The sequence below is a fragment of the Pseudomyrmex gracilis genome, unplaced genomic scaffold (assembly GCF_002006095.1).
Source record: "Pseudomyrmex gracilis isolate BER0280 unplaced genomic scaffold, ASM200609v1 scaffold_92, whole genome shotgun sequence".
In the NCBI taxonomy this organism is placed as follows: Eukaryota; Metazoa; Arthropoda; class Insecta; order Hymenoptera; family Formicidae; genus Pseudomyrmex; species Pseudomyrmex gracilis.
The window spans coordinates 99,914-120,691 of record NW_018020676.1 but is presented as its reverse complement, the minus strand read 5'-3'; the positions used below and the strand labels follow the sequence as shown (position 1 = coordinate 120,691).

The following is a 20,778-nucleotide window of genomic DNA, read 5'->3' as shown; positions in this document are numbered from 1 at the left end:
AATATAGTATGAAATAACAATCGGCCGAGTTATCGACTAAAAGTAAACAGAACACGTTTCAATATATTATATGAAGTTCCGATGAACACCTACCTAACCCTAACCGTACTAGTTTCAGGTGTGCTGACACTTGCTGATATATTCCACGTTTTTTAAACATCATTCCTGATTTTTTGTGAGTCTAATATTCTATTAAAATTAATATATCTGAGTATATGTTGTTTACAATATTAATATACAACTTTAGCGTATGACTTGTGCGATATAAAATAAATTATCTCATTTTACAATATTACATTTGTGAATTTTGAAGTGTCAAAATTTTGTTTCTCAAGTTATTTATATAAAATGATTATTCTTCCAAGTATGTACGTTTGCAGGTATTTATCTTATCTCAAACATTATCGGTGATTATGCAGAATCTCACGGAAGCAATAGTAGCACGCGCTACAGACCCCGTAATCGCTTTTACTGCTGCTACCGTTTTTGGTTATTGTTTATACAAACTCATGATAATCACCAGTAGAAGAAATCCACCAGTTAAAATCACTCGGGAAGAAGATTTCGTCGAAGATATTAATATGGTAAAAACACGAATCTATTTTGATTTTAAATATTTGATTTACTTGAGTGATCGGGTTAGACATCATCATGCTTTACTCTGTTGTTTTTGATATCCAGATCGAAACAGATTATCACGATTATCACAAGTTGGTTCTAGTAATTAGAACAGACTTGAAAATGGGAAAGGGAAAAGTAGCAGCACAGTGTTCCCATGCTGCTGTATCGGCGTACAAAGCTGCTAGAAAACATCCAAAACTCTTGCAAGTTTGGGAAGAATGTGGGCAACCAAAAATTACTCTAAAGGTTGATTTAAATTTGATATATTTTTGAAAATGGTTCTTTATTGTTGCAACATTTTATTTTTCACGATATGTGTTAAAACTGGATATTACTTTCACAGACGTGTGTGTATGAAAAGAAAACTTTATTGTTTTCAGGTGGATAATGAAGCTGCTCTCATGGAAATAGCAAAGCATGCTAAAGCCGTAGGTCTCTTATCGAATGTTGTACAGGATGCTGGGCATACACAAATTCCAGCAGGAAGCAGAACAGTGTGTGCAGTTGGTCCAGGCCCGGCAAAATTGATAGATGAAGTAACTGGTCATTTAAAGTTATTTTAACTACTCATTAAATAAAATATCATATACATATATGAGTTTATACATTTATTTATTGCGTAACATCCTCTGTAAGTAAATCTATTGATTAAATTATCAGTCTGTTATCTGAAGTCTTTTAGGGTTTGTGTAAAAATCTTACTTGGAAGAAATTTTTTTTTGGATTTTTTTTTTAAAGGCTATAATAATACATGATTTTATTTTAGCTCTTTTCACTCTTCACATAAAATAGAATTTTTGACAAAATTCTCTTGAAAGAAAAAAATAAAACTTTTTTTTTATCAAAAAAATTCAACAAAAGTAATATATCTTACAGATTTGTCTTAAAATTAATATAATACATATATTTCAAAGTATACATTGTAGCCTTGCCCCTTAACTTCTATTGCGTGAAATGTTTTTTTTTTTTTTTTTTTTTTTTTTGTTAAATAATTATTAGAACGCATAAGAACCGTGACAGTCAAAATAGTCACATTAACTATGTAATATTTACGTATGTGGATAAATATAAAAAAAAAAGTTTTTGCTAGTTTTGATAATTAATATTGTAAATGTTAATAAGTAAATGTTTATGGACGGATTACACTGAACATTATTATTTGAATACAAATATATATTAACGAGATTATCTCATTCTTGTGTGTGTGCATAATAGAACTCACGTACAAGCTTCAATATGTACAAAAAGCAAACTCGAAATGCTTCTAAAAATGCATCTAATTAATATATTTTTCTGCGAGTATTTTAGTTCAAAATCCGCAAGTTCAAGTTGACACGTACTTGCGCTTTATTATTTACTATTCGTCGAGATTATTTTCTGCTAGTTTTGCTATAGCAAACATTTGCAGCAACAATCCAATTTTTCCCATGCTCCCTCATTCTTTGGTGCCCAGTACTCTCTCTCTCTCTCTCTCTTTCTCTCTCCACACATACACACACAAACACACAATTGTACACATAAATGTGTTTTAATTTATAAATATAAAATTTTTTTATCTATACCGGTGGCGCAGGAGCTTTTCGAGGTATTTTATTCGAACTAGCGGCACTGCACTGCGACTCGGCGATGGATCTACCGTCAGCCTCGTCTCGCCGACAGAGATCCGGCTCGTTCTGTATCCAATTTTGCGTCTGGTGACCGCCTGTTTTTGTCGACTCTGACTCCTCGTTCTCGGGTACGGTGCCCACTTCCTCCAGTAATTTCGACAAAGACGGCGCTAGACCTAATCCCAAGCTACGTTCGTGATAGACCTCGGAGATTGTGGGTGTAAGCTCGCGCGTTAGACTTGTCAGGGAGGTAGCCAGGTTTCTCAAGTTTTGTGGGTGTGTCTCTGTGGATTGCGTCGTGTCGGTCTGCGCGCAGATGTCTTCATTTGTCGTCGAAGTATGTCGCATCTTCCTTGTGCTTGTGCCGACTTCCGTTCTAACGCTTAATCTCTCCAGCACAGTGGGCGGCAGCGGCGGTAATGGTTGACGCCTCAACACAGTGGCATGTCCGTTGTCCCAATCTGTCACCGAACTGCTTGAACTTGAGCCCGGTCTTGCTAGAGTCTGATCGGGATAAAGATTCCGAATACGCGTCTGATGGTTCAGATTAAGTGCTACAGGAGGACTGGGTGTGAACGCCACGTCCGATTCGCCTGTAAAAAATATTTGTAAAATATTAAATTTATATATGAGAAATATCTTTTCAAAATTTCATTTTTTAGTTTAAAAAATAATATTAATGCATAACATCCTGCAATTGGTTCGAGAGCCCGTTATTCATTATTCAAAAAAAAAAAAATAATATTCTTTATGTATTACAAATTCTTTACAAATTTACTTATACATCTACCTCCACCATTTTGACACGGTTGTCGTGATGCTGACAACAAAACATTCGGTGGTTCCATGGTTTTTCCATCTGGTTCGCCGCGATGTCGTACATAACTCGCGAACGCTCCTCCCAATCGAGGCCGTTCAACAAGATTCTTTTCGGTATGAGCCACGGAGGCTAAACTCTCCATCGAACTGCTGGAATCTAAGCTGAGACTTTTTGGTGCTTCTTGTGTATCTGTAATCAATATACCACATACAATAAATATTATTTATATTTAAAATGTGCAATCTCAATAGTTCTATTTGCAACACACGAATTATATAATTTACCAAACAACGCGAGAAGAGCTTGAAGAGCAAATTGTACAGCTCTACGCGAAGCTTGTTTTCCTGTTCTCAATGTCACTTCCGATTGTCCGACCTCCATCAAATCGAAACCTAAACTAGCAAACAATTCATGTGACCCCGATGCCCTCCAAACGTGTACAGGTAAAATAATTTCTTGTCCTTCTGTGGCACAACTGGCTCTTCTCATGGCAGCAATTACATCTTCTGCAGCTTCTGGTGCCTGCAAAATGTAATTTACACAATTGAGATACAGAAAACTCTGAAATATTTAAATACAAAGTGAAGAATTAGTACCTGTAAAAGCCTTGCTAAAGCATGTAACGATGATTGACCTAATCCTAATAACGCTTGCAAGCTGGCACTGCATCTCGTCAATCTTTCTTCGGGATCGCTTTGTGGAAAGAACACGGAGGATGGTATTCCGTTGCCAGCTGGTTCGAATCTGAATCCCACGGACATCAGAAGTTCCCGCCAACCTGTAGCAGCGCCTACTTTATTCTCGATACTACGCTGAGTCGTATACATGGCGTTCTTCTGTCCGCGATGAATTCTCTGTAGTGATTTCTCCACTAAATGAAGCGTCACTCGCAGCGCATCTCTGCTCTGTTCAGGTCCGCCGCGTAGCAATTCCGCCAGTGCTTGGCCCATAAGTGCAACCTGAAATAAACAAATGAAGACATCTCGTTAAACAAAAATTCGTTGAATACAAAACTATGACGAAAAATAGCAGTGTCATAAAATTGCATTTACATTACCTTGTTAGATAATCTTGCGTCTCCGCCTATGAGTAACCAACCGGCCCAGTTGGCAGGATGAGCGAAGTGCCTAGTATGTTGAACGGTCTGCATCGCTTCGGCTAAGGCTCGTGACGCTCTCGCTCCTTGTAGCATCGCGCTGTAAAATGCTCGCAACAAAATACTACCGGCAGTTGGTGGTACTGCCCACATTCCTATCAGCACGCACTGCGCTCCCGCGCTTAACAAAGTCTTGGCAAGATTCTCTATGCCGTCCGACGTGGCGTTTGTGCACTCCACGTTGTTCCAACCGTGACCGCTGGACACGACTACTAGACGAGCTGACATTTTCAGTCTCACCAAGTCCGTTTGGCTTATCAGGTACTCCGGTCTGTCGGACGGTTCTTCGCACTGATCGGGTGAAAACGCTAGGCTGCTGGTGTTCCAGAAGACCGGCACCGTCAAATGGACGCATTCAGCATCCGGTAGAGATCGCAAAACCGCTGATCTGTTAGCTTCGAGTCCTATTGACAGAAATTTTTTATTTTTTTTAATGTGAAGATTATGCAGTCAAGAAATTTCTTGCATGCAGTACAGATGATACTAACCGGTCATGGCACGGGCTTCTAACAATTCGGCAACTATTTCCGACTCAGTCTCGGTGGAAGCGACACTTTCGGACCATCCGTATTCCTCTCGAACATCTTCTGGCAGAATGGGATTTCCGGCAACCAATGCGGCTACGGTAGCACCACCTTCTAGTACGGGAGTTTTCGATCTTTTTCTGAGAGCTGCGAGGGACGGCACTACCAGCAGGGAGAATCTTTCGCACAGGTAATCCTCTCCCGGATTAGACTGTAAAGCTGGGAATGGCGCCAAGTAAAGAGATTTCTCCACAACCATAATGAGTTCCTTTCGCGGGAGCGGTAGTAAATCTTCAAAAGGTGCAAGTAAAAGATCATAAAGCATCTGTATCGGCAACGGCGCCTGCCACGTGGGTCCCTTCGCTCCACGGCCCCAACGAGCACTCCCAGCGCGAGAACTCACAGAACCAACACTAAACAAACTGCTCAAACTGTAAGAACTGGCATTTAAGTGATGACCTCTCGATGGGATCTTAGTCGATTCCTCAATAAGTTCGTTGCTCTCGTCCAAAAGAGCTTCTCGTGCTTGAAGAACTCTCTTTTCCAGTCCTACTCCGTCGTCCAAGGTGGCAGAATGAAATCGTAACAATCCACGTCCTGGCGCCAAGCACCAAGCGTGTAATTCACATCCCACCTCGCTAAAAAAAAATTTAAAAATAGAATATTTCACATATTTTTCTTATATTTAAAATCAAGATATTTTTGTTCGCAAAAATACCTGTAATATAAGATAATTCCGCGTTGTCTATCAATGATTTCGGAATAGTGAGTAGCGTCGTCTAAAGAATTACTCTTAGACCGTCTAGATCTCTCGGCCCAATTTAAAGCTTCTTCCGCGCGATTTAAACTGATCAGCACTTTCTGTAACATTCTATACGTTTCCGATAGTAACTCGGCCCGGCTAGGTTGGCCGCAAGTGAGAGACACAGAAGCTCCGTCTAGCGATTCCAACAAGTTCGCAGCCTTTTCCAAGTGTTCCACAGAGATGCTCGCTTCTCCGGCCTCCCAATGTACAAGACCGAGTCTGTGTCTCAATCTGGCGGCCTCTTCTCTTCTTCCCAAACCCTCGGACAGTGACAAACCGGATTGCAAGTAACTTAGAGCGCGAGACAAGTCGCCGCACAAGTGATGAAGTCGCCCGAGACTTGCGAAAGCTGCCGCTCGAGCCGATTGATCTCCTGCCGCGGCTGCCAGGCTTAACGATTGTTCCTGCAATCTTATAGCTTCTTCATACTGTCCCAATGTTTCTTGGGTCACTCCCAGATTAGCGCAAGCGCGAGCTTGCAATCCAGCCGCGTCCAAGCCTTCAGCGATCGACAGTTCCAATTGATGATGGCGTAACGCGGAATTCGGATCGTCCATTAAAAGATGAACCGCTCCTAGACCACTGGCGGCTTCGGCTTCGGCCGCTTTATCGCCGAGTCCTCGTGCAAGAGCTAGTTGATGTGACAAACAACTAACGGCTTGTTCGTGATTACCCAACGCAGCGTGTACTCTGCCTGTTCCGGATAAAAAATGTATTTATCATTTTTATGGTTTGCTCTTTCACATAAACTTGAGAAAATAATTAGATTTCTTGTTTGTATTACTGATTTACCTAGATCTCCGTAAGCAGCTCCTCTCGCTTCAGGGCTGTCCACTTCATGAGCAGCCACTAATCTCTTTTCGAAACATACCAAGGCTTCTTGTAAGTTTCCAGTTGCCTCTCGAGCTCTTCCTAATCCTCTGTAGGCTCTCTCTTGATCCCTTATGCTTTTCAACTTGGTTGCGGCTGCCAGTTGCTGCTCGTGACACTTGATTGCTTCTTCCAGATCACCCAAGGCTTCGTAACAGTCACCCAAATTTCCAAGTGCTCGAGCTTTATCGAGCAAAGCCGTGCCTGTGATTAGCGGCTCCAAAGTTGCTAATTGTTGCTCGAAATAACCGATAGCATCTTCATAATGTGCCATATTGAGTCTAGCTATGCCTAAATTTCCTATAAAAAAAAAGATAATTTTTTTTATATCATTGTTAAATTTACTCTCTTCATTTTAAACAAGAGATTTTGAATGCATTTTCAAATGAAAGTTTAAATTACCCAATGCCTGAGCTTCAATTCCAGAATCCGCTAATTCTTTCGCTCTCTCCAACTGTTCCTGATAACATTTAACCGCGTGCGTGTATTGTCCTAGTGCCATGTGCACTGCGCCCAGATTTCCATGTGCTCTGCATTCGCCACGCAGATCACCAGCTTCTTGTCTCAGAGTTAACTCTTGCGTGTGGAAACCCAATGCCTTATCTAAATTCTTTGTAGCACGATGAGCGACCCCTAATGCGCCGTAAGCGGCTGCTTCCAAACTACGATCGGCAGCTTGACGCGCCAGATTTAACTGACGTTGATGCATTTTAATAGCTTCGTCAATCTCTCCCATACGCAACAAACAATCACCAATATTTCCTAGAGCTCGAAACTTGCCAGCCAGATGCTTAGTCATGTGCGCGATCGCTATTAAATGATTCAAGATTATCAAAGTGAGTATTTTGCATCAATATATTCTAAAAAAAAATGCATGACAATTTTACCCAAATAATATTTCTGACATTCCAAAGCCGTGTCCAAATTTTCCAGCGCCAAGTGAGCTAATCCCAGATTGCAATAAGCTCTTCCCATCCCGGATTTATCTTGCAGGTCCTTAGCTAGCGCCAAATCCTGATCGTAGTATCTGACCGCCTCGCGGTGATTTCCCAAGCAATAATGAGCGTATCCCAAGAAGTGGCACGCTTTAGCTTCTCCCTCCACATCGTGTAATTCCTGCGACAGCATCAAGTAGTGCTCGTAATACGGCACTGCCTCTTCGAATCTGCCGCGTGAAGACAGACAATTGGCGAGATTCAGTAAGGCGCAAGCTTCTCCAGCCGTGTCCTTCAATTCACGCGCTATTGCCAGATGAGCTCTGTAATGTCTCAACGCTGCTTCGTGGCCCTGTACGGCCTGATATGCGACCGCCAAATTTCCGTGTGTGCTGGCTTCCGAACTGCGATCATTGACCTGTGATCATTGAGCAAATTGATAAAATTAACAAATCTTATATTTTTGTTAATTTGTGAAGGACAGATAATGACACATGTGTACGTGTTTCGAGAATAATCTCTCACCTCTTTGCTTATCGTCAATTCTTGCTTATGATATTTGATAGCCTGTTCATAATAACCCAAAGCGTTGTAAGCGTTGCCGATGTTACCGTATGCTCTACCCATTCCGGCTTTGTCTCCTAAAGATCTTGCGATTCCCAAGTGAGCCTGGTGCAATTTCAAAGCGGCGTCATGCTCGCCGAGTAATTGATATACTATACCCAGATTGCTGCAAGCTCGTCCCTCGGCCACCTTGTCTTTCGTGGCCAATGCGACATCGAGCTGTCTCTGATGCCAAAGTTTAGCTTGCGCCAGATCGCCTATGCAGATATCAAAGAAGTTATGTTTTTTCTAAATGTATAAACAAATCACATTATGATTATTTATTGTCACCTGCACATCTGGCGGCGTGACCTAATCCCGCATACGCTCTGGTTTCTATAGCTCTGTCTCCGAGTTCCTGCGCTATTCTCAGAACATTTTCGTGATAAGCCATTGCTTGTCCGAAATTTCTACGATAATGATGAGATGAGCCCAAGTTGCTGAAAGCCCTCGCTTCTTCCACGCGATCACCCAATCGTCTGGCTATCCTCAGATGCTGCGTGTGGCAGTCAACGGCACTTTCGAATTCTCCCATTGCCAAATAGACCGCTCCGACGTTGCCGATCTCGCGAGCCTCTTGCAGCCGATCCCCCATTTGTTTGACCAATTGCACACACTGTTTATGAGAAGCCAGGGCGTTTGGTAAATCGCCGATCGCCGTGTAAACGTGTCCCAAACTGGTCAAGGCCGACGCGGCCGCTTGCGTATCCTTACACTTCATAGCCAGAACAAGTTGATATCTGTGAGCTGTCAGAGCTTCTTTGAAGCTGCCCTTGCTGAAGTACGCGGAGCCCAGATTTCCGTGGGCTCTACACTCGCCCTGCGTGTCTCCTAAAGAACGTGCTACTCCTGAAAAAAATTCCAATATGTTTTGACAAAAACTTGCGAGTTTATTTATGAATTTCCTTTTTTTTGTGCGAATTTTATTACTTGCGCCTACCGAGATCTTGCTGCATGTAGTTTATTGCCTTGTCCAAAGAATTCAGCGCCCAGTACGCGCTGGACAGAGCGGAGAACACGGATCCTCTCAATTTCAAGCTACACGAACCGATAGTGAGCGCGGCTTCCAGTACACCAGCAGCCGCTCTGTATTGTCCGGCGCCGAGTAACTCCTGACCGACCACAGATATAACAACGAACGGCGATTCGTCGAGCTTCATCGCGCGCAACTGTTGGAACGTTGGTTCCAAAGTAGGACGCAGCGGTGACTTCAGAGATGCTTCCACTAAACCGGATAGCAACTGATGATTCGACGCATCGTGAGCTAATCCCGTGCTGAATGCAACGAGAGCTTCTCCGTAACGTCCTAAGCATTGAAGCGCTACTCCTTGCCGATAGTACGCCTAATTAAAACATACAATCGCAATGAGTTTTGAGAAAAAACTAATGCGATGCAGAACAAAAAGAACATTATACCTTCGGCCACTGTGGACTTAACTCGGTAGCTCTGACAGCATCTTGCAGTGCGAGCGCGAATAATCCCATTTTAAGCCTAGCAGCTGATCTGTTTGAATATAATACATGACTGAGAGGATCCAATACTAGGGCTTCCGTGTACAATGTAGCGGCGAGCGCGTAATCCCCATTCTGGCACGCCGCATTGCTTCTGCGTACTGTTTCTAGGAATAATGTCCTAGATCCAGCAGCCAAGGCCGACGTACCTTCGGGCTCCACCTATTGTATTGTAAAATTGATATAGCGATTGATTTAACGATAACATCCAAAAATTTATACATATTTACATTCCCTCTCTTCAATGGATTAAAATAAAATTAACAAAATATAAAAAGTTACTCTTTATTATCAATTATCAAGTGATAAAAAAATTATATATCTATAAAATTATATCTATAGTATATATCTATAGTATATAGTATATATCTATAGTATATGGTATATATATATATATATCTATAAAATTTATATACATGTAAAATTAAAAAAAAAACGATGTATATTTATATAATCTAAATGTATATGTATATAAGCAAAAACTAAAGTTAATATTAAAAAATTAACTACAAAAAATATATAAAAGTTAATTTAAAAAATATTATAAAACTTTATTTTAAAAATATCTAAATAAAACAATAAATATGTATTTAATTATTTAACATAAAACTGATCAAAACAAATATTAAGAGACGTAACAAAATACTGTAGTCGAAAATCAGACCAAAAATCCGGAAGAACACGCGCAATACGAATTATTACCTCAGAGATATCCCTATGAGACATTGCTTAAGACGATCTAGTAGCATCCTCTGGCATGGGCATCATCTGCAGAGTGTCGAACTTATGTGAAAATCAGGCCCCGAATTTTGAACGTGCGCGAGACTTCTCTTTCTTTCTCTCTCTTTTTCGCTGCTTGTCTTTCTCGATAGGCCTTGTGTCTTGGCGCCTTTCGTCTCGGGTTGTTCTTCAACTCTCGATAGCACTCGGCGTCTACACGCGTTACATTGTTTCACCATTCGCAAACGGTAATAAGGGTTTCTTTTCGCTAGAACGGGCAAATGGGGCCGATTAATAAAAAAGAAGGGAGACAGGCGTCTTAGGGGGGCACCCACTGCATTCCTCAGGCACAGCCATCTTGGAATGTGACCTCAGGTCCCCTCGTTGGGCCCAGAGCGGGGCCGGCACTGCTGGCACGGTGTTGTTTGCTTCTTCTATGCTTTCTCTCTTCGTCGGTCGGGCCCCGATAGGTCCTCACCGCAACTACATCGGCCGCTCGCTCTATGTGTATGTGGTATCATCATCAAACACTACTTTAATAATACAGTATATGAGTGTGTATATACACATATATCTTCATCTACAGATGAAAAACACCCGGCACGAAGATATCAGATAAAATTATCTTTGCAGTTCTGGTATTTCGCCAGCTTGTATTAAAAAAAAAAACCAATGTTATTGAGGAATAAAAATAGATGGAATCAAAACGATCGAAAACGGCGACCGAGCGATATATAACGTGAACAGAAATATCTCTGAAATTTGAAACTTATATCGATTTTAACGTATCCTTTTACGTAAAGCGAACTAGGGTATCAGAATATTTTAGTCTCACGTTTCATTTACATCAAAATGTGAGAGAAAAAGAAATAATTATACATACGAATCGGTTGAAAGTTTTTTTTATTAATATACATTCTCTTATAAATTCTCTCGTGTTTCTGCAACAATTCGTGTGTTTCATGGACGCGCAAAAATTTATGTAAAACTGAAATCGTTGAATCGTTTCCCTGCTTGATCATTAAGCGCTATTTTTTCTCTGTACAAAAACTATACATAAATATATATATATATAGATATATTCTGTGTATATTAACGACATATATATATATGTATACAAATTCATCTATGTGTTGGCATACATGACTTATTAGCTATTATACACAAACTATTTTCCTTATTCTTTAGATGTTTGTCTAAATAACAATCAGTATCCTTATTGTAATTCGGAACGCGAGTGTCACTGAAGGAATGTACGTCGTTGCAAAATGCACTTATCACTTTTCATTGAAACAATTTGCAAAAAAAAAACACAATTTTTGCAATTAAATTCTCTCGTGCATTAAAAACATTAATTAAATAAATGCGCAAGTAGAACCGGAGGTAGGTACAATATGTTTGTGCAGAATAATACTATCTCTTTTTTGTCATACAGTTAGTTTGTCAATCAAATGGAATGTATTCGTCTCATAGGTTTCCCCATCTTTGACACATGTTGTATAAACATTGGCTATTATGTATATATAAATAGATCTTTTTTATGTATGATATATAAATACGTAAATATAAATAAACAAAAAAATATGGCAAAACGTTTACAAAAAAAAAAAAAAAAAAATTTAACGATTAACGTGAAATAACGTCTAGAAAATTTGATAGAATGTATAAATGTGTGTATGTACAAAAATGTAGCAGACCTAAGGCCATACTTTGTTAAAGAATTCCATGAAGGAATCGTATATCATGAACGTTATAGCGACATCTAAACATACTCGGCCTAATCTCGGAACGGTTCCCTTGTAAAACGCCATTGGACCCTCGTGTTTCCACACCTTTGTTATACAGTCTAGAGTATTTTTATATTTCGAAGCTTCCAGACCCTGAAACAAGATAAAATACATCGCAAATTTGATAGATGCTTGATGTCGTAACAGCCTATTCATAAAATTAATAAATTTTTACATACATACACACATACACACACAGTTATTATTATATACACATTGTACATACCTGCATTCTGGTTTTTACAACATCAATCGGTGTGTTGCCGAAAACGGATGCTGCTCCAGCGATTGCGCCGAATGCACCGACGAGTATTTTAGGAACATTCTTATTAGGGTCTCCTCCTTTGTACCAGTCTTTTGACGTTTCCATCACAAAAAATCGGATAGCTTGATTAGAGCCTTGCTTTAAGATCGTGGGCACTAGTCCTTGATATACTCCTTTAAAACCTATACATACATATGAAAATGATGGTTTATAGATATTGTTATCGAAAGATTACATAAGGTTTTGTAATAGTTATTAACATTGTTTACATATAATACATTTGAAAAACTTCAGTGTTATATAATAGGTAGCACAACAATAACAATAGCTTTTACGTGTACTTATTATTTTATGTAAAACAAAGTCTTTGCAAGACACTGCGACAAATCGACTATATATGTAGCAATTTGATCCAATTAAGGGTCTAACTAATGCGATTCATAATCGTACTTCAAGGACAAAATCATACGCGTTGTATTTTCTCTGTTACTTCAATTATATAACTTTTATCTCATTTTTAATGTAAAAATTCAAGATAATTAAAATATATCTATCCAATATAAAAATAACACAAGTCATAAGACACAGTATAAAAACAATACGAGTCATTAAAAAGCAATATTATCTTTAAAAAAATTGCAATAAAGTAATCATTATGTTTAAATGTTCAAAATAGCTAGTGCTCGTACCGTGTTCCTTTATAATCAAACCAACTCCGTGAAAAAATCCTCTAAATCTTGGATTAGGCGAACGTTGATCGTTGATAAATTTCACTTTAATCGTTTCCATAGGCGTGACCGCAAAAATAGCCTCACACACTCCAGCGCAAAGACCAGCCAGGAGTTTTCTTTGCGGATTGAGTTTTCCTTCGGTATCTACCAGTCGCGTTTTTGCAGATTCAAAAGCACCAAATCGCACTGCCGATTTCGGTATAGAACCATAGACTAAAACGGATAAACCTCTGTATAGACCAAAAAATCCACGAGATTTAACAGTCTTGGTCACACAATCGACTATTCCTTTGTACTGTTTGGCTGCACCAGACTTTTCATCCAATTGCAACTGCGTCTTTACGAATTCCGTCGGATAAGTAATGCAAATTTCTATGCCTCCAGTAATTCCACCTAAAAACCAATTGTATATTCTTCAAGTGTTTGTTTCGGAATAAACAAATTGTGTGAGCGCAAAAGTGTTTTTAAATAATTATTAAAACAGGTTTGTTGCTTATAAGAGAGATTGCGGAAAAAGGGTTTTCTTAAAAAAAAAAAAAACAGTATACAAAAAATTTTTTACAATTGTAAAATTATGCACACACACATACTTATGTGTATAAGTGTGTAAATTTTATTATAAACGCAAATCTCGGAACGTCTTATAAATTATTTATGCAGAGAAAAAATTATGAAAGAGAATTGTCATTGTAGAAATGAGCGAATACATTTTGCAAACAACGTTTTCGCATCGAGGCCTGAAAAGAGTACGATGACCTTGTAAAAATCATACATGATGCATAGATATATGAATACGTGATTTACACACGTATACATAAACACGTGTACAATCAGTATTAACATATAAATAAATTTCATGAGATCGCACGATCTCACGATTAGCCGGGGTGCGCTGATGCCGAAAGAGTCCATGAGTGCATAATTTCCGCGATCGCAGTTGGCCGAATGAACCGCGTGATGCAGTGGTATCCTGACAGGTGTCAAAGGTCGGCGCGGGTCAAGCGGTCAAGCGAACGAGAGAAAGAGTATGTATATATATGTACAACGTACCGGCTATGATTCCCTTGAGGCCTAAGTTACCGGCGCCAACAGCCGCGGCGAGTCCGGTTTCGTTCATCCACGGTCTGCGTGGGAACGGAGACAGGCCGGTGCATGTTAACGCTAGCGACCGAGGTTGCTGTTGTTTCGTCGCGTCCATGCTCGTTGTTGGGGTTACAAATTTCAGACGTTATCAGTCGTATCCGTGACGTTGTCGCTACTCGTCCACCCACGCTACTGGACACCGCAGACTGGACTGAAGACTGAACCGATACGCGTACGCCGATTGACACTCATGTGTGCGTCCCGACTAGCACCTAACACATCGGTTTCCCCCATATTTTCCCCCTTCCGCGTGTTTCTTGCGAATGTTGTTTCGTTTCGCGCTGCTACGCTTCATTTTGTCTCTTACGTCGCCTTACTTCGCCTTCTCTAATGTTCCGTTACAACAAGCGCGCGAAACAGGAAACACCGACCACCGTAGAGGAATACGATAAAATTAACTGCGCTTGCTTACACTTTCCTCGTACTTGAAATGAGTACATTATATATACATATATGTATATGCACTTCTGTTTTTTGGTAAAAAAAAACAGAAGTGTAACCAAAATGTAACAAATGTGCAACATAACAAACAAGATTCAGATTAGATACTTGACCATTTTGGTATTTTTTTAAATATTTAAAGGTATTTAAAAATGTTTAAAGTATTCAAAATATTTCAAAGTATTTTAAATGCAGTTTACAGAACAAGTGTCTCTAAAATATGGTGGGTTCGTAAAATGAAGAGATATTATTTTTTTTAGAAGATATTTTATCTAAACAAACCTTTAAAAATATATAAACTATATATTTTTTTTTAATAAAAAAAAATAAAAAAATGTACGCACGAATTTCATTTCTTGATCGATTTTTTTAAATAATACACTTGATATTTACGAACAATTACACGAAAGAAATTACAAGTTGAAAAAAAAGTTTTGAATTCACGTTTTTATCACACGCAGATATTTGATTCTTGTCACGAAATGAAACGCTGATTTGCATAACTAACGAGAATGTCGAAGTGTTAGGTAATCATTGACACGTGCTTCGAGACGATCGTAAATGAAATGCAATCACGTGATATTATCTTATCGTACGATAGGGACTGGCTGAAAAATGCACAACATAGTACATACATGTGATACCATATGCGTACACATGAAGTAATACGTGTCTGTTATATAAGTATTATAAAAAAAATCTCTCTCTCTCTCTCTTTATATATTTCTAAATCATACAATTCTACAGAAGAAATCAACTTTACTTATGAAATAACAAAGGAAATCACATTACTATATTTTCATAGTTATCGCGAATATATTGATTTAGTGTTATGTAACACAATATACTTTATAGAAAAGACAAAATTATTTATTTAAATAATGTAAACTCAAATATAAATCTGTTATTATAATTAATAAATATATAACGCGTTAAATATATCTGAATTGGGTTTTTGGACGAACAAATAGCTGACTTTAGGAAATTTTGCACAAAGGAAAGACGCAATATCGATCTGAATATAAATGGGTGGTTTTCTTAAATATAATCATTTTTCTGTCATTTTTACAAATAATTAGGGACATATATTCTATTATTGGAAAATAATCGAAAAAAATTATATCCTCATTTATAAATCTCACATAAATATCATTAAAACGTAAAACGGTATTCATAAAAAACTGTAAATTGTGTATATATTTATATATGATTTTTTTTCTCTAGATATCTTTACCACCCAGGCGTCGTGTTCGCTAACCGTCGCATACGTCTGTAAAAGAAAAACAAAATTGAATACTCTTGCATAAATAATATAAACTACAAGATTCGCAAACTGCAATATATATAATATTCAATAAAATTACCGAGTATTTCGATCTTGATCGCGTATCTTCTTTTCCATTTCTGCATCCGTTAAAGTTTCTAAAAATGGCGCCCACTGATCGGCCTCCGATGGAGGTCGGAAAGGAACTTCTACTGTCGGTAAAGGCGCTTCGGAAAACGCATACGTTCTCTGATGCCACGACAATTGTCCGCGTACACTGCGATAATAAACCATCAATTAAAAAAAAAATACTCGAAATAGTCTTTAAATTTTGAGTTATATAAGTATTGTCTCTTTCATATAAATTTAAAATACAGAACGATTCTCTGTAAATATCAAATTAAAAAGATCTGTTGTTTTACCTGTAAGCGATAGCGGTGACAAATTCACCACCAAGGCCAAGCTCGGCACAAAGTTTCATTGCAAACTTCTCAGGATTGTTCTCTTTTTCCGACATATCCCACTCTACTTGATCTACTAAAGATGTATTCCCTACGTGTATGTTTAATTTAATTATCACTCGTTGATCGCATTGATCTTCCAAAATTGTTTCTTGAGGAAACGCTTCTATTTGCTGTCTTATCGCTTGCGCGATCGCCGGAACAAATGTTAATGGATTTAAATCTAAATCGTCGCACAATACTTCCGCAAACTGCTCCGGTGTTATAAGACTTTCTGCAGAACAAAAAGGCATTCTAAAAATCATACTGAAAAAGTTCTGTTGGTAAAAAAAAAAAAAACTACAACAATGTACCATTTTTATTCCACGTGAAAGTATCCCTCAATTTTTGGCCCTCAATTTCCATATCTAAACGAATTGGAACTAACATTTCTTGTTGCGCAGCATTTTCTAAATTTGCTGACGGATCGGTATCATCAAAACTATATAAGAGAAATATAGAAATTGTATCATTATGAAGTTAATAATGGGGTATTATGACACTATATACAAAATATTCAACAATAAATAGTTTACTCTTACCATAAAGGAAACGTTCTAACTTTTTTATTGTGTACTCTGTTGCGATTTATTGGAGTGGCTTGAGGAACTGCATCGAGGTGTGAACTGTTTGGTAGACTGGGTACCCACGCCATCGACTTTTTGGTTTTACCTTCTCTTGGCGCAGGTGGTTCAGTTGAATGCACAGATACCGCTTTGTATTTGTCATCATTGCCCTCGATGATATCCTCTACCTCGCTTGCTCGTAAAAGTGATACACTGGACGCAAGAACATGCTGACTCAATCCTAGTTCCACTAACTTTTTACGTTCGTCATTGGTTATAGATCTTCTAAACATGCCAGGATATCTCTTATACAATGACCCGCGAAATAGACGCAGGTAATTGCCGACTTCCGATCCGATGCAATAATATTCTCCATTCTCTTCGACTTGAAAACTTATCGGCTTGTCTCCGTAGGTACGCAACGCCATGTTTCGAGGTTAGTTTTGTTGCAACTCTTGGTCAAATTATGAAGTCAGCTATGTAGGAATCTAAAAAAAAATAAGTGTAATTAACGTGATATAAAACGTCGAATCTTGTGAGAGAAAATCTATATATTTTCTCATATTTACCACAAGTAATATAAAATATTCTATACTCCTGTGCGGCAGTTTAAAATATAAATATTTTCAAAAGTGGTTTCGAACCTTAAAGCGACTTTGACGTGCTTGCACCTTTATACATGGACATAGTAAAGGTTCGTACACAATAAAATTTGATGCGTTTTTCACAACAAAAACTTGATTGGCTGTTGAATAGAAAACTCTAGATAACTCTATCCTGCAGCCAATCAAATCTTTGTCGTGCGAAATAATGATTTAAAGGGCATAAAGGTTATTTCGTATGCAAGACACAGTCTATTTAAATTAAGGTTTCAAAAATCACGTTTAATTGGTACAAAATAGCTTGTTCTGCTTAACGCAACCATTGTTTCGATTCGCTGACGTTCGAGGAATGTGCGATAACGTTATTTACGATGCGAATATATCGTACAGATGTATGTACGTGAAACATATGTGTTTCAAATGTAATTATTTCCAGATACTTGCGGCATTTAAGTAATTTGCGACGTGTCATCGTTCATGTTATTTAATTTTTATTATAATTATAAACTGTTTTTTTTTAGTATTTTTTATATAAAATAAAGATACTTAAATATTGTATTTTATTTTATATAAAATAGAGATATTTATATATTTTATATTTAAATAATATCTTTTTTCTGTAGAATAATTAAACGCTCAAATTTGTTGTACAAATATATACACATACATATATGTATATAACTATGTATATAAAGTACATACATATATAAGATACGTATCCAAAATCAAGTAAAAATCTAATGATAAAAATTATCGTTATTACAATAACGCTTTATTATCGTACCATTGTAGTAATAGTTTCTACTTGCGCAGGTGTAATTTATCTTTCTTGCGTATGAAAATATTATATTATAGAACTTGTAATCTCGATAAAAAGCGCGCGTCATATCATATAACTGTATAATATTATTAACATTAATTTCTATTTCATCTCTCTTATCTGTTACCGTAAGTATTGATAAAGATTCGAAGATGTTTGAAACAGCGTTAGTGTTATTTTTATACCGACGTTTTGTGAACATTTCAGCTCACTTCATCAGGGTTTCAATTCTTCGAGTGTTAATACAACACACCGCGAAAGCATCAAATATCAGATTGATAAGGATTGTTTATTTATAAAATACACTGCGTTAGAATTCTTTATTTTCAAAAATTTATTTAAAAACTAACGCAAAACGTACGTTATACGATAAGAACATTCCATCGCTCCATTTCATCGCCGAGTATTCAGAATATCTAAAAGCATAATTGCGTACTCCTTCATATGCACGTGCTATCGAGCAAGCCTCTCACATAATTTTTCGTAACTAGCAAAGATATGCAATTTCAGCGCCGTGCAAAGCATTTTATCCACGTATCAATTTACGGCCCACGCAACAATGAAGTATAACGCCGTTTATTACTCGCACGAGATTACTCGCATGATGATGTATTAACGACAGAAAGGCACGTTAAGTGCGCCGCAATTAACAAATAATCCGCTGTGCACCTTTCCAGAAATCTCTTTTATAGTAATTTATCGCTAATGTCGCGGCCGAAATATTTTGAGTGTTGAAAACGCTGTCGAAAATATATACATGTATTTTTAAATATTTTATTCGTGGCGATCTATCACAAATATTTTGGCAATTTTATCTCTTCGTGTCTATCTACTTACACTTTTCAATCTTGTATCTTTGATTGTAAATACCTCACGAAAATGAGATTTTGGCCAACCGAATTTGATAATAATTAGAGCGTGAATACACGTGCAATTGATAAATGAACGTGCATCTATATTATTCTCACCGTTGTCTCCGGCACGTACAATTGGATAAGAGCGGTAATAAAAGAGCGGGTATGAATTTCAAATTCAGTATAGTGCAAAAGGCACTGAATTAATTAAACGACGACGAAAAAAAACGGATCGTAAACTGCTGCTGCAAGATGCATCTCCATCGAGTCGCATTGATTTTAGTGATAGCGGCGATCACGTGCGAAGTGTCATGGGCCGACATGCAATATAATACGGCCGTGATGGATATTCATATGAAGAACTGCAATAGAGCCAAGAGAAACTCAGAAAACGTGGATATCCAGACGCTCGACGAAGAAACAAAGCAGATAACGAAGAGGGACAATGTAATCGGTAAAGATAAAAAAAAATGCAATTTATTTATTTTCAATAGAATTCGAATTACCGCTACGATTATAAGATATATCTTTATATCAGAGTAATCATAAACGAACGACAGTTCTTATTATATTCAAATCATAAAGTTACAGACAGAAGTTGATTTGACAAGAGCAAGAAGTTGCATCTAAAAAATTCGTAATTAGATTAGATTATTAAAGAGTTAATGTATCTCACGTTTTAATTCGTCCGTTGTTTGAAATTTAAAATTTTGTGAGATAGATTTTGCACGTGCGTTGGTCGCTTCTCATTGCGAGCGTTTGACCAAGACAATTTGCAATTTGTTTTCTTGCATTTGACTTCTTGATAGATCCGACGATGATGGACACGACCAGCATTGATTCGTCGACAATGACGGATTCAGAGTCTCACGGTCAGCCGCAAAAGAGACATCTGTTCAGATCAAGATACTACAATCCATATTTGTATCAGTACGGATACGGGAACGGATATCCGTACGGGAACGGATACTCGTACGGGAACGGATACCCGTACGGATCGCAATACGGATACGGATCGCAGTACGGGTACGGATATCCGTTTAGACATCGTTACAGAAGATTTGGTCCGCGAGCTTACAATCCTCTGGTAAGCTACTCGTCTCTGGATTCTCTTTTATATGGAAGAGTTAACCCATATTCGCGTTACGGATATTATTAAACCTGTACAATTTTTCATGTGTAAAAAATTAGCTCTGCCGTGAGCTAATTATATTCTTTTTTTTTTTGTAAAGATATAACAAAGAGCAGAGAGAGCAATAAAACGAATTAATAATCACACAATAAAAATGTTCTAATCTACCATCATGTTTTCTTCTTGTGTAATTAACATATCCATGTACAACCTATCCTATCGCAAATTTATTTTACGTTAACACGTGCAACAATATATGCTTCAACAATTATTTAATACGTACTTGTGTGTGTGTGTCAGTAAGTAATAAATTAAATTTTGAAGAAAGTCACGAGGTAAATTGCGCACGTGACTAACAGCAAAATAGGAAGCGATGAGAAATCAAATTGGCGCAATATTTTTATCAAACTTTTAATGAGAATTTCGATATCGATTTGAGTGAGAAAGAATTGGACGAACTGCACGATAAGATCGATGAAAGACAACCGAGAGCTTCGAAA

General features: G+C 37.8%; 5 protein-coding genes across 7 annotated transcripts; 2 read left to right on the top strand and 3 right to left on the bottom strand.

The window, feature by feature from the left end:
- Nucleotides 1–91: 91 nt before the first annotated feature.
- LOC109855554 (peptidyl-tRNA hydrolase 2, mitochondrial-like) lies at nt 92–1,294 on the top strand. Of its 2 annotated transcripts, none has more exons than XM_020429954.1 (4): nt 92–175; nt 420–584; nt 682–867; nt 1,002–1,294. In XM_020429954.1, the coding sequence occupies exons 2-4, from the start codon at nt 510–512 to the stop codon at nt 1,182–1,184; spliced, it is 444 nt and encodes a 147-aa protein (XP_020285543.1). In that variant the 5' UTR covers nt 92–175; nt 420–509; the 3' UTR covers nt 1,185–1,294. The 2 variants fall into 2 exon arrangements, with proteins under 2 accessions (XP_020285543.1, XP_020285542.1); XM_020429953.1 differs by having other exon boundaries at nt 381–584.
- A 302-nt stretch (nt 1,295–1,596) lies between these two features.
- On the bottom strand, nt 1,597–10,610 carry LOC109855553 (tetratricopeptide repeat protein 28). The gene is made up of 15 exons (XM_020429952.1): nt 10,156–10,610; nt 9,358–9,615; nt 8,882–9,284; nt 8,233–8,790; nt 7,864–8,159; nt 7,291–7,756; nt 6,806–7,213; nt 6,326–6,703; nt 5,447–6,227; nt 4,693–5,366; nt 4,106–4,608; nt 3,645–4,007; nt 3,333–3,570; nt 3,019–3,237; nt 1,597–2,821 (listed from the first exon to the last, which is right to left on the bottom strand). The coding sequence occupies exons 1-15, from the start codon at nt 10,177–10,179 to the stop codon at nt 2,178–2,180; spliced, it is 6,213 nt and encodes a 2,070-aa protein (XP_020285541.1). The 5' UTR covers nt 10,180–10,610; the 3' UTR covers nt 1,597–2,177.
- Nucleotides 10,611–11,069: 459 nt separating this feature from the next.
- Nucleotides 11,070–14,502, bottom strand: LOC109855537 (tricarboxylate transport protein, mitochondrial). Its single transcript, XM_020429915.1, has 4 exons — nt 14,007–14,502; nt 12,915–13,349; nt 12,187–12,407; nt 11,070–12,053 (listed from the first exon to the last, which is right to left on the bottom strand). Exons 1-4 carry the CDS (start codon nt 14,152–14,154, stop codon nt 11,871–11,873), a joined length of 987 nt encoding a protein of 328 aa, XP_020285504.1. The 5' UTR covers nt 14,155–14,502; the 3' UTR covers nt 11,070–11,870.
- A 790-nt stretch (nt 14,503–15,292) lies between these two features.
- On the bottom strand, nt 15,293–17,534 carry LOC109855547 (SWI/SNF-related matrix-associated actin-dependent regulator of chromatin subfamily B member 1). 2 transcript variants are annotated; one of them, XM_020429934.1, is made up of 6 exons: nt 17,515–17,534; nt 16,847–17,358; nt 16,619–16,746; nt 16,227–16,539; nt 15,905–16,081; nt 15,293–15,810 (listed from the first exon to the last, which is right to left on the bottom strand). In XM_020429934.1, exons 2-6 carry the CDS (start codon nt 17,296–17,298, stop codon nt 15,771–15,773), a joined length of 1,110 nt encoding a protein of 369 aa, XP_020285523.1. In that variant the 5' UTR covers nt 17,299–17,358; nt 17,515–17,534; the 3' UTR covers nt 15,293–15,770. The 2 variants fall into 2 exon arrangements, with proteins under 2 accessions (XP_020285523.1, XP_020285522.1); XM_020429933.1 differs by having other exon boundaries at nt 15,294–15,810; nt 17,440–17,530.
- Nucleotides 17,535–19,341: 1,807 nt separating this feature from the next.
- LOC109855567 lies at nt 19,342–20,445 on the top strand. Its single transcript, XM_020429985.1, has 2 exons — nt 19,342–19,600; nt 19,956–20,445. The coding sequence occupies exons 1-2, from the start codon at nt 19,399–19,401 to the stop codon at nt 20,303–20,305; spliced, it is 552 nt and encodes a 183-aa protein (XP_020285574.1). The 5' UTR covers nt 19,342–19,398; the 3' UTR covers nt 20,306–20,445.
- The last annotated feature ends 333 nt before the right edge of the window (nt 20,446–20,778 follow it).